General features: G+C 42.9%; 1 protein-coding gene across 1 annotated transcript in view; it reads left to right on the top strand.

The window, feature by feature from the left end:
* Positions 1 to 14267, top strand: part of PLCL1 (phospholipase C like 1 (inactive)) — a 293723-nt gene that overhangs the window by 215487 nt on the left and 63969 nt on the right. The window contains exon 4 of the mRNA XM_075829722.1: positions 13842 to 13917. Coding sequence (XP_075685837.1) covers positions 13842 to 13917 — 76 coding nt within the window. The remainder of the gene's footprint in view (positions 1 to 13841; positions 13918 to 14267) is intronic.

Genomic DNA, 14267 nt, shown 5'->3' with positions numbered 1-14267 from the left:
ACACTGTATACACACACACTGTAACATATACACATACAAACACAGAGACACATACTGTATACACACAGAGACACATACTGTATACACACAGAGACACATACTGTATACACACAGAGACACATACTGTATACACACAGACACAAATACTGTATACACACAGACACATACATATATACATACACACACACACACACACACACACACTTACACACAGAGACACTCACCATCTCTCCATGCTGACAGAATCACAGGCTTCGTGCAGGACGGGCTGTGGGCGGAGCTTCCTCCTCTTCTCTTTTACATCGGCTCTTAGTCCGTGTGTGTAACTAAGAACAGTGCACAAAGTAGAGGCAGAGCCCAGTGGCACCCCAACATTCTTGGAGGAGGCAGTGCCCTGTGGCACACCCCTAAGGCCGGCCCTGGCTGTGACGACTAGGAAAGTGTAGGGGAGAGTTGACATCAAAGTTCTCAGAAATTGGTCAAATTACACAGCTACCAGCAGGAATAGCTGATAACTTTTACATGATCCTAATTTTGGTTAAATCTTACCCATCTGATATAAGGACCAAGATTCAATAGCTCTAGTGTTTTCCTACTCTTCCAGTGCCCATTTTTATTTACCAGTAATTAAAGGATATTCCTATAACATAAAGTGATGGCATATTGCTGGGAGAGTTAATTAGCAGTAGTATTGTTTTAGTGCTGTGGTCTGTTCCAAGTTTTTCCCTGCACAGCGTCGCTCCTGGCCACCGGTTGTACACAGTTCTGCAGCACAGCCCCATTTACTTAAATGGAGCAGTGCTGCAGCTCATGCACAGTGGATGCCTGGAAGGGCCACTATGCAGGGAAATACTGTGAAGGGGCAGCAGCGCCAAACCAGCGATGTGGCCCCTTCATTCTCAGGAGCAGTGAGGGCCACTCACTGATCAGAAAGGGATGGCATATCCTATCAACATGCTGTCAATTTGTGTGAAGGGAAAACCTATTTTGCTGAGGAATCAATTGGACTATACCTTGTCAAGGACATCCATTATTTTTTTTTAAAGCAATCTATGAATGCACTTTTAGGGTCAGTTCACACGGTGCATAAATAATGCGGTTTTACCGCAATGGAATTTGTTGCGGAAAATCCGCAGCAAATACAGTAGCAGCAATGTGGATGAGATGACACAAATCTCATCCACGCGCTGTGTTAATACTGTGCGGAAAAATTGACCTGCGGTGCAGAATTTTATCCCGCAGCATGTCAATTGTATTTGCGTAAATGCTGCTTATTCGTTGCAGCTTTTCCCCATTGAATTCAATGGGGAGGTAAAACGAGCAAATAAAATAGCAGTTTTTGTGGTTTTTTTGCACCGGGTTCGCAGCGATCCCGTCGCAAAAAACGCAACACAGAAAAAACAAACCTCATACTTACCCAGAAGTCTCTGTTCCTCTCTACAGCGTGGCCTCCTGGGATGACATTTCATCCCATCTGACCACTGCAGCCAATCACAGGCTGTAGCTGCGGTCACATGGGATGAAACATCATCCCAGGAGGCTGGCCTTGTTGACGTCAGAGGGCCGGCCTCCTGGAATGATGCTTCATCCCATGTGACCGCCGCTGCAGCAAATAATGAAACGGGATGAAACGGCTAACAGTTTTGCGCAGCGGAGATTCCGGACGAAAAACTGCACCACAGTTTAGTGCGGTTTTTCGCCCGGAATTCCTTGTGGCACACAGGGCGGATACGCAGCGTATCCGCCCCGTGTGAACTCAGCCTTAAAGTGGTTTGCACTTAATAAAAATCTACTCACCAGATGAAGTGCTGCGCACATATAATTTAGTACTACGCCTATCATGCAATATCTTCATAACATACATACGACACATTGAAACAATATATTAAGCTTTTTTACTTCAACTTTAGCATTTATGTATGAATTCGAATTGCACTTAAATCTCTCTAAACAGGTTAATATTAGAGTTTTCAACCTTTTAAACATACATATATCTAGTTATTAAGCCCTGTTTAAAGCCCTACATTTCATATACCCTCCTGCTGAGTTTAAATATATTACATATGATGGCAGAGAGAATTCTAATTTCTATTAAAATATTGGTCTAAGCGACACATTTCCATATTTTAACAGAACATATTTGCTTCCAGACAGTTAAATCAGTAATGTGCACAGCAAAGTAGCATTACTGATGCAGAGTAACATCTTTTCCTTTCTAATGGGATCATCCCAGGCTCGTATCTCCAACATCTGTTTCTATTGTAAGAGATGGCAATTTTATCAAGATATTCAAGGAAAGAAGCAGAATTCTGTTCTCTTGTAGGCAATTTAAATGGAACACTTGGGAGTTTTTGAAAGGTCTTCAGCGTATCATTGTTTTTGTTGTTACCATTAAATGATGATGGTTTTGGCACAGTTCACAATTAAAGCTCCAGTACAAATACTGGAATATAAATCACATGCCCTGTGGAACCCAGTGTTCCGATTCACAGAATGTATATACATATAAATACCGGCTTGTTATAAGCATTTGTCTTTCTAAGTGGTTATATGTTCAATAGCGCTAACTATTCAGGTTTTCTATACAGCACTAATAAAAAATATTGACCTTCCTCAAATCAAAGTTGATTTAATATTTTTCTTTATATATAGAAAAAAACTATTTAATATTGTGGTATGTGTGTGATTATTTACATTGCAAACTGAGTATGTAAAATATTCAGCCCTGGGAGGGTATGTTCACTAGTTGTGGATCCAGTGAACTTCAATGGAAATAATCCACATGCACAGTCGTGTGCAAAAACGTGTCAGAAATCCTGAGTTTCTCCCGGGGGAATTCACTGAAAATCCACAACAGGCCATGTGAACTGAGCTTTACTATACTACTAAGGCTGGGCGATTTAATAGAAAGAATCCCTAAACTGAAATTCAGCGCAATTAACCGATGTCATCTTGCACATTTAGTTTTTTTTAGTCTTTACCCCGGTTTCAACTGTATCTATGTCCTCAGGACACAGATACAGTTAAATCCAATGGTAGTGCAGACTGAATCCAAGCCACACAGACTGGAGGAGCATAGGGATTTCCTCAACTTGTCGCTGGATCCGGGTTAGGTGAGTATGTATTTTATTAGGTGGGCAGTGTGGAGGGCAGTTATAGGGGCATTATACTGTGCGGAGGGCAGTTATAGAGGCATTATACTGTGTGGGTGGCAGCTATGGGGCATTATAATGTGGGGGCAGCTTTGTGGGCATTACCTGTCTGGGGGCAGCTATGGGGGCATTATACTGTGTGGAGGGAAGCTATAAGGGCATTATACTGTGCGGAGGGCAGTTATAGAGGCATTATACTGTGTGGGTAGCAGCTATGGGGCATTATAATGTGGGGGCTGCTTTGTGGGCATTACCTGTGTGGGGGCAACTATGGGGGCATTATACTGTGTGGAGGGAAGCTATAGGGGCATTATACTGTGTGGAGGGAAGCTATAGGGGCATTATACTGTGTGGAGGGCAGTTATAGAGGCATTATACTGTGTGGGTGGCAGCTATGGGGCATTATAATGTGGGGGGCTGCTTTGTGGGCATTACCTGTGTGGGGGCAACTATGGGGGCATTATACTGTGTGGAGGGAAGCTATAGGGGCATTATACTGTGTGGAGGGAAGCTATAGGGGCATTATACTGTGTGGAGGGCAGTTATGGGGGCATTATACTGTGTGGATGGCAGTTATGGGGGCATTATACTATGGAAGGCAGTTATGGGGGCATTATACTGTGTGGAGGGCAGTAATGGGGGCATTATACTGTGTGGAGGGCAGCTATAGGGGCATTATACTGTGAGGAGGGCAGTTATAGGGGGCATTATACTGTGTGGACAGCAGTTATGGGAGGCAATATACTGTGTGGGGACAGCTATAAGGTCATGATACTGTGTGAAGGCAGCTATGTGGTATTATACTGTGTGGGGGCAGCTATTGGGGCATTATAATGTGTGGGGGCAGCTATGGGGTATTATGCTGTGTGGGGAGCACCATGGAGGCAATATACTATGTGGGGTCAGTGTCAGGGAGTATATTATATACAGTAGTATACAGCAGGCTCAGGGGATAAATATTAATACAATGGCGTAGCGTGCAAATAGGGGGCGTGGTATGTAAAAAGGTGTGTGGCCTAAATAATCGTTCATTAAACGTAATCGATGTTAGATGTTCAATCATGGTTTTGATTTAGGTCATAAGCGCTATATGCTACTCATACATTTTTTTAAGGAAATGTCAGTTGGTTTTAGAGTGGATTAAGGCTGGGTTCACAGCATAAACTTCTGCCGTGGAACGGGCCTAAGGCTATGTTCACACGGGGTCTTTTGCCGAGTTTTTTGACGCGGAAACCGCGTCGCAAAACTCGGCAGAAACGGCCCGAGAACGCCTCCCATTGATTTCAATGGGAGGCGTCGGCGTCTTTTTCCCGCGAGCAGTAAAACTGCCTCGCGGGAAAAAGAAGCGACATGCCCTATCTTCGGGCGCTTCCGCCTCCGACCTCCCATTGACTTCAATGGGAGGCAGGAGAAAGCGTGTTTTATGCCCGCGGCGCTCAATGGCCGCGGGCGAAAAACGGCGCGATAATTGCTATTCACACAGAGTATTTTGGGGGAGGAATATCTGCCTCAAAATTCCGTTTGGAGCTTTGAGGCAGATATTCCTCCCCCAAAATACTCCGTGTGAACATAGCCTTAAATCTACAATAAAAACCGCATGTGATTTTGTTGTGGAATTTGGTGTGGATATGGCCATGAATTTCATGCTTTGGATAGCAATTGATAAAATCATTGTTAGTTCTGTGGTGAGGCATTTCGACAACAGATAGGGCATGCTTTACATTATACGGTACTTTGCTGCAGAATTTCGGTGCAAATTCTGGAACAGAACTATGTCAACAGAAATCCTGCAACAAATATGTGATGTGTGAACATAGTCTAATTGTGGTTTCGCAGCAGAAGTCACGATACAACTGCAATATGTGAATACACCCTTAAAAGTCACATCATTTGTCAAATAAAGCGGACCTCTGTGCAGTCAAGCTATTAAAGTAATGGTAGTGTAAATACCCCCGTATCCAGAAGGCCTATCCGCAGATAAGTCAGTTTGCAAAAATAATGACACGAAGACGAAGAAAACATCTGGACATGAAAGTAACAAGGTTATTAAAAAGTACAGGTAAGGAGCTGGATATAAGGAAATGTCAATGAGTATCCCTTCGAGAACAGTTAAAGAGGTAGTCCTAACTTAAACACTTATGGCATATCCATGAGATATGCTATAAATGTTATCATACCCCCGTCACTGCTGGTGTGGTTGGTCACAGGCCGCCGCCTCCATTAGTGTGGTTCTCTCCATTTATGTTTATGGGAGTTACAGAAACAGCCGAGCCCGCTTGCGTGGCCTACTCTCCATTCATTTTCCGCCTGGATGTGGTGGCCACCTCACCAGGCGGGACGGGGTTCAGGTGATCTCTTTTCTGGAGATAGGTGCGTTCCTAAATCTGAGACCCAAATCTATCAGAGGTTTATGGCATCTGCTGTGATTTAACATATATTTAATGTTGGGAATACCCCTTTAAGTCAATTATTAAAATATGGAAAACATTTGGTATACCTCAAATTCTAACAAGTCAGCCATCTTCAAAAAGAAGTCACTGTGCAAAGGGACAGTAGTAAGGGATGTCACAAAAAAGTTCATGACAACTCTGAAGGAGTTACAAGCTTCCACTTCAATGGGGAAGAGATGGGAGAGATTGTGTATGCAGCAACTATTACTCAGATTGATATTCCACCTTAGCTGCAGTTTACCAAAATATAAGAAGGAGACGCTTAAATCAAGTCGAAAAGGTTCTATGACCTGATAAGGCTAAAAGTAAGCTTTATGGCCAAGAAAATGCAATTTTTGTGTAAGCCATACAATGTACAACATAAACAGCACACCATCCCCACAGTAAAGCATGGAGGTGGTGACATCATCCTAGAGGGACGATTTTATGCTGGGAAAGCCTAGAAGGAAATTACTTTTGGTCCTCTTGCAACTTTTTCTGCCACATCAAAACATAAACAAGTCTGGGAGAGGGGATTTAAAACTTTTTTTTTGTAGACGGATTTCATACAGTGTCCTTATGGTGCATTGACTGAAAGAAAACCTGAGGTTTAACTGTTTAAATATCTGTGATAACTGTTAGGGCTTGTCCGCACGTAACGGAATTGCTGCAGCAAATTTCTGCAGCAACTCCGTTGGAAATAGCAGACTTTCCTCTGCGTAGAAAACGCACCATTTCCTGCGGTTTTGACTGCAGATAATGGTGCGTATATTGCTGCGTTTTTCTCAATGCCGGGAGATGGTGACATCTGCTCTGAAAAACGCAGAAATTCTGTCCACTTTCCGCACCAGGAATTGCTGCGGTCCGAAAAATACGCACCGCAGGTCAATTTCTGCTCGGAATATATACACAGCCTGTGGATGACATTTGTTAAATCCCACCCACTTTGCTGCTACTGTATTCTGCTGCGTATTTTCCATCCGCAATTCTGGATTGAAAATACGCAGCACTTCCACTACGTGTGGACAAGCCCTTAGACTTAGTTTCTGTCCACATATACATTATCTATTGATCAGCCGCTGTCCGCTCATGAACCACAGATCTATAACAGCCATGTGTGTGATCAATGAAAACCAGAATTGTTTCCCTATTTAACAGCTTCATTTTTCAGATTGGCTTTTATTTTATTTTCGCTATAAACGTCTCTGGTTCTAATCAGTATTGTGTCCTGTGACTATGTGAGTTAGTGAAATCTCTGCGGGACCTGGTTTCAGAGGCTCCAGCACCTTTAGATCTTTCCTATAACAAATTGCAGTTTTTATATCAAAACCTGCAGGGCATCTGCCTTGTAATGGAGAACAATTAGATTTTTCAAAAGAACAAGAATTCCTACAAATGATGCCGCCTGGAATTTTTCAGGGAAGTCTGTTCTATTTGATTTTGTCTTTTAATCTAAATATTTTACCATTATCTCTAATATCAGCTACAAAGTCTATTGTAGTTGAGTAAATTTCATGTGGTTCCTAACATTAAAAATGTGGGTGGGTTAAGTTGATGCAGAAATGTCAGAGACTTCTATGAAGAGTGACTCTTATATCTCAGGATCTTCCCCGCCTGTTGCCAAGGTAAAAATAATTGTACTTGTACGGTATACGCGGCACATCTTAGATGTAAATGTTTAAAATAAACTTTTTTGGGGGGTCTGTAAATGTAATTTTATCTATACAGGATCTACTTGATTGTTGCCCATTGTATGTGTCTGATTAAACAGAGAAATGCCTTAAAGAGATTACCTAGTTTAGAAAACCAATTTCCATAAACCCTGTTAGAAAATTCTTAGGTAAAAGAGGGGGTCCCCTGTTCAGGATCCTCATCTCTTAGCCAGTGCGGAGAGCAGCTATAAAGAGCGTCTCTCACTCTGGAGGACCTGTCCTGTCCTGCATTACTCGGACAACCCATTATTTAAATGGACACTATGTAATGATTTATTTCCCCTGTGGTGGCGCTGCTGGCAGGTTAAACACTTTCTGCCAGGATTTCCCACAGATTACAGATGATCGCTTGGTTTCCCAGAGAGGGGACACTTTGTGATCAGCTTATTGTCAAGGAATGGAGAATCCCTTGAAGTAATAAAGCCATACTGTGAGGTATACTGTAGGGGACAGTGTGGGGCAACATAGAGTAAAAAGAGGACCTTGAAGAGATTTACGGTGTGCAACTATATGTAATGGAAGGTTTCTTTTACACAGAAAGGATTAAAAAGATGGGCTTGTTCAACAAAGATTAGTGGTTATCAGACTAGACGATATAATTATTTGTGAATAATTTTCAACATCAATATAGAAAAGGATTTTTTACAGTTAAAGTGATTAGGTTCCATGACAGGTTGTAATGAAAAAGTCTGTAACAGAATTTCAAAATGAACTTTAATTATATTGGTAATGGTATTAAGCAATAATAAATAAAATGAAATTATCGACATAATTGGCACTAGGAATTTATCTTACATTTTGGAGTCATTTGTGACATTAGGAAGCATAGGGTCCCTCCAGATATTGGGGTATTGTTTAGCCTTCTATTGGCCAAATTGCTTGGTCTGAGCAAGGTTGTCTATTTGTAGTTATTTAAGTTAGTATGTGGTTGCATTATAACAAATCTTTGATAGAAGATGAAATACAAGAATTCAGGTACTCCTATTATTAGAGTCAAATTAAAGTTTAGTGGAGATACTAAAGTAACTGTGTGGCCATTTCACACCAAATAAAGAAGAAGAAACTTTGTTACAAGCATGCGGTAGTTGAAAAAGTACTTACAGTGCACACTGTTTATTCCTGAAACTATATAGTGCTCAAACCCTATGGCATAAATGCAAGCAAATTATTGCTAAGGAGCACCACAGCCCCTGTTATAGAAATCGGTGGTAGTCTTCTGACATATCTATGACATGTCAGAAGATCAATTTTGATTGGATTAAACCCGCTGCAGCCACGTTTTACATTCCTGACAGAGCCTCATTTTTCAAATCTGACATGTATCACTTTGTGGTAATAACTTTGGAATGTTTTCACCTATTCAAGTGATTCTGAGATTATTTTCTCTTGACACATTGGACTTTATGTTAGTGGTAAAATTTGATCAATACATTCAGTATTTAATTTTTAAAAACAACAAAATGTAGAGAAAAATTAGCATTTTTATAAATTTAAATGTAAATTGTTAAGCGGGTTCTCCTGGGTATGACAATGCCTTATATGTGGGCATAAACTGCTGTTTGGTAACACTGTAGGGCTTAGAAGGAAAGGAGCGCAATTTGGGGCGTGGATTTTGCTTGATAGTAGTTTTGTTTGAGTATAAGGGTATGTTCACACGAGGGCGTCCGTAACGGCTGAAATTACGGGGATGTTTCAGCCTGAAAACATCCCCGTAATTTCAGCCGTAACGGCATGTGCAGGCGCTTGAACGCCGCGTCCATTACGGACGTAATTGGCGCTGCTATTCATTGGAGTCAATGAATAACGGCTCCAATTACGGCCTAAGAAGTGACAGGTTACTTCTTTGACGCGGGCGTCTATTTACGCGCCGTCATTTGACAGCGGCGCGTAAATATACGCCTCGTGTGAACAGACAAACGTCTGCCCATTGCTTTCAATGGGCAGATGTTTGTCAGCGCTATTGAGGCGCTATTTTCGGACGTAATTCGGGGCAAAAATGCCCGAATTACGTCCGTAAATAGGCCGTGTGAACATACCCTTACTGGTATTTCAGTTTGTAATTTGGGGGCATATGTAATCTGTGCAGAGTACATCAGGGCATAATAAGAGGGTATAATAATGGGCTAAATAATAAAACTATCCATAAATGTGTGGTACGCTGTGAAGCAATCCGTTATGCGCAGGCCAGTGTTGCACTGATAAATGGTATCCTTTCTTATCCCCCTTTTGTAACACTGCACATTTGGTGACATTTCCTCATTTGTAGTTTGGGAAATTTTGCTGGGAAAGTGTTTCCCTGGTATCGCCCCTGCTTCCAGCAGATGTGCTATGTCCCTTCCCTTCCTAGTTCCTAAATACTAGGGCCCTGAAACTGAAGAAATGCTCCCCTTCAGCCTGCACATTGGGATGTTTTTTTATCACCAATTTACTAGTGCCATAACTTTTTTATTTTTTGGTTGATCGAGCTGTGTGGGCTTGCTTTTTGTGAGACAAGCTGTAGATTTTATTGGTACCATTTTGGGTACACATTCGACTTTTTTATCACATTTTTATTTCATTTTTTGGAAGAGGAAATAACCAAAAACAAGCAATTCTAGAATTATTTTTATTTATTTTTTTGGCATTACATGTTAACTTTATTCTGCGGGTCGATACGATTATGGCAATACTAAATTGATATCGTTTTTTCTTGTATTGCAGCTTTTGCGCAATAAAATTTTTGTTTTCTGTGTCATCATATTCTAAGACCCATAACTTTTTTATTTTAACGTGGACAAAGCTGTGTCAGGGATTTTTTCTTTTTTTGTGGGACGGGCTGTTGTTTTTATTGGTACTATTTTGGGGTAAATGTGACTTTTTGATCACTTTTTCGAAAATTTTTTTGGGAGGAGATGGAACCTAAAAACTGCGATTCTGGCATTGTTTTTCAGTTTTTTTTCACGGCGTTCACCATGCAGGATAAATTACATAATAGATTTAAAGTTTGGGTCATTACGGATCCAGCAAAACCAATTATGTATAGTTTGTTTTTGTTTGTTTTTTCCACTTTTGCCAATAATAAAAGACTTATTATGGGAAAAAGGCAATTTTGGGTCTTTTAACTTGAAACTTTTATTGTTTGACAATATTTGTATTAACTTTTTTTTAACTTATTTTCTTTTGTCCCACTAGGGGACTTGAAGGCCTAAAACCCTGATCACTATTCTAATACACTGCACTACATACGTCCTCATAGGCTTTCGTACAAGGCAGACACGGAGACCATTGTTAGGCCTCCGGTTGCCATACCAACCATCGGCACCCCAGCATTTGCGTCACTGGGATGCCGGTGGCTAAAAACTCCTCAGATGCTGCGATCTCGATTGAGCTCAGCATCTGAGGGTTTAATTTGCCGGATCGGAGACTAGCTCTGGTCCTGGCCATTACAGCAGGGTGTCAGCTGTAACATACAGTTGACACCCGGCGGTGATGCTGCGAGCTCAGCTTCTGAGCTTGCACTATCACCGCGACGTAACTGTACTGCGCTTTGCAGGAACCCCTTCCCGACAGCGCCGTATATATACACTGATTGTCGGGAAGGGGTTGATAGTGTATCTCCACTTTATATATATATTTCGATCTGTGCTTAAGTACAAGACAATCAGTCGGCACTCCTGTGACCAGTAGTCCTTTTGGACATTCAGCCGTACACTGCCCACGGAGGCGCATCAGGGGCTGCGGTGCAAGTTTAGGGAGGTGCTGGGCTTCGTAGTTAAGACCATATGTAACACAATGCAAGTAGAGAGAAAAAAGCCGCACTCACCCGGTCTGACGTAGAAAATTCTTTAATGCTTGTAAAAAAGTTGTGTGGGGGAGGGACTAAGACAGTGTCAGGCAACAGCCGTTTCGCGTACAACGCTTTCTCAAGCCCTCCCCTAAGCCCCGCCTTAGTAATGGATGCTGTCAACCAGCCAGCGGCCATTACTAAGGCGGTAGTAATAAAGTTTTAAAAAAATACAAAGACATAGAAAAAATATTTTATTGAAATAAAAAAAACCCACACAACCCTTGTTTTATTATATTGTATACAATATATACAACATGGTAGGCTTAGACACATGGCCCACGTGTGATCCTGTATAATGGGCCCTGTATCTAAGCCTACCACAAGGTAGGCTTAGATACAGGGCCCAGCAGACAGTAATCTCATACAATATAAGATTACTGTCTGCTGGAGCTTTGTATCTAGGCCTCCAATCTGGTAGGCTTAGATAAAGGGCCCATTAGACAGAATCACACGTGGGCCATGTATCTAAGCCTACCATGTGGTAGGCTTAGATAAAGGGCCCATTACACAGGATCACACGTGGGCCATGTATCTAAGCCTACCATGTGGTAGGCTTAGATGCGGGGGCCCAGCAGACAGGATCACACCATGTGTGATCCTGTCTGATGGGCCCTTATACAGTATAAGACTACTGTCTGCTGGGGCCCTGTATCTAAGCTTACCATGGGGTAGGCTTAGATACAGGGTTCAGCAGACAGGATCACACATGGGCCATGTACAGTGGCGTAACTACCGCGGTAGCAGCCGTAGCGGCTGCTACGGGGCCCGGGGCTTGAGGGGGCCCATGCCGCCAGCCGACACGCCCACCCAAATGCCCGGTGGCGCCGCTAGCAGCCGTTATGGCTGCTACAGCGGTAGCGCCGCTACTGTGGGGCCCGCGCCGCCAAGCCTTACACAGGCCCTCTCATGCCTGTAGGTGTCGCTAGCACCGGAGGGGGCCCCAGTGCTAGCGGCAGCCAAATACATGTATTGGCACTGAATGGCCGGGCATGTTCCGTGCCTGACCATCCAGTGCCTTACAATGACACTGATTGGCTAGCGGCGCGATGACCTCATCGCGCCGCTTCCATGCTTGGAAGGTGCTGATTGGCGAGGCAAGTCATTCTGCCCCGCCAATCAGCGTCATTGGAGGACGCTCGTTCAGCTCCTGCAGACATGCTCAGAAGAGAGCATGTCTGCATCGCCAGTTAACAGCGTGGGAACGGGATCATGTGAGTATGTCAACAGCGCGACGCCACTGAAGGGGTTGTTCCTACAAAAGACATGCATCCCCGATCCACACGATAGGGGATACATGTGGGATCGCTGGGACGCCCAGCGATGAGGAGAACGGGGGACCGAAAGTCCCCCCTAAGTTCTCCATGACAAACCTCGGACTTCCGGGGTCTGTGTCGGCAGCTCCATGGAAATGACTTGTGCACCGGTCGTGCTTGTGCGCATGCGTGACCAGCGCTCCTTTAATTTTTATTGAACTGCGCAGACGCCGGAAGTCCGAGGTTCGTCATGGAGAACTTCGGGGGACTTTCGGTCCCCTGTTCTCCTTATCGCTGCCAGCGATCACACATGTATCCCCTGTCCTGTGGAGAGGGGATACATGTCTTTTGTAGGACACACTATAGGCCGTTTTTTTTTTTGGTGGGGGGGGGGGGCTATATGGCGTTATCTACAGAGAGGGCTGTATGGTGTTATCTACAGAGGGGGCTGTATGGCGTTATCTACAGAGGGGGCTGTATGGCGTTATCTACAGAGGGGGCTGTATGGCGTTATCTACAGGGGGGACTGTATGGCGTTATCTACAGGGGGGACTGTGTATGGTGCTATCTATAGGGGGGCGCTGTGTGGTGGAATCTATAGGGAGGCACTATCTACAAGGGGGGGTGTGATACCCAGCAGAGGGGGGGCCCCAGTCAAAAGTTTGCTATGGGGCCCTGTCTTTCCTAGTTACGCCCCTGGCCATGTATCTATGCCTACCATGTAGTAGGCTTAGATACAGGGCCCAGCAGACAGGATCACACGTTCTGATGTCATGCGTGGCACTCAGCATCGTGACGTCATGACGTGAAGAGAAGTCAGGACCTCTGCTGCGCTCGGGAATGAGGATGGTAAGTACAGTGTAACTATAGTAAAAGGGTTGTGGTATCGCTCTCCTAACTCTGCCAACCTTACTCTCTGAGCTTCTTTCTCTTGTCTTTACTCCCACACACATCTCTGACATCCCTACTCCTATCCTAATGACTCCTCTAAGTGCCATCCAGCTTCCATATACGCTAGCGCCTTCCCCTCTTGAGCACTGCATTCTTGACCTAGACACAACACAAAGTGGCACTGTATAAGTCTTTAAATGCGTAATACTAGTCTATAAAAAACAGACTTGGTCCACTTAAGATATTAAAATAGACTAAAAAATTGCAAGAAAAAACCCAGAAAAAAACATTAAAGGCAAACATACGGGTATCTAAAGTATCAGAAAAGATGCTGCTACAATATGCTATCTACTGGCCCTTTAAATTTGTCTTTGTCACATCTATTGTTCTTTCACAGTTCTAAACAGATAAAAAAGGATTGAATTGTAATATGGAATTATTGGTTTGCAATATATCAGGCAGTGCTATACAGTGTCCAGAATATTTCAGTCATCTTGCTGGCTTTGCATTACATGTCTGGGAGGATAATGTTCACAATAATTTACCTGTGTGAGACAAATTTTTGCTTCTTTTTACAGATGATACAAGAGAGCCGGTCTCTGATTGAGGCAGCAGATGTAATCCATGAGAAGATATTCCAGTGTCAGAAAACAGGTGAGACTCCAATTATTTTATTTTGCATAATATAAAAATTAGCAACTTTGCAAGTAGTCTGAACTAAAAATCTATTATGTTTTTGTGTTTTCAGCTCCTATGCAAATTTATGTCTTCACACTTTTCAATTTCACAGTTTTAACTCTTTTGACATACACAAATAAAACTTAAAATCATATTATATACCCATACATATATATATATAGACACCAGGCACATTATGAAAATGTCAACCAGCACTTTATACTCTGGGACGCCTTAATGCAATTTCAATAAAAACATGTTTTCGAAAAAATGCACTAAAAAAATAGTTTGTGTTTAAAAGTCTGACCCAAGTTAAAAGTTGAAGA

This window comes from Rhinoderma darwinii, chromosome 6 (assembly GCF_050947455.1).
Source record: "Rhinoderma darwinii isolate aRhiDar2 chromosome 6, aRhiDar2.hap1, whole genome shotgun sequence".
Taxonomy (NCBI): domain Eukaryota; kingdom Metazoa; phylum Chordata; class Amphibia; order Anura; family Rhinodermatidae; genus Rhinoderma; species Rhinoderma darwinii.
Note: the sequence above shows the minus strand (reverse complement) of the source record. Positions and strands in the feature narration are given on the sequence as shown.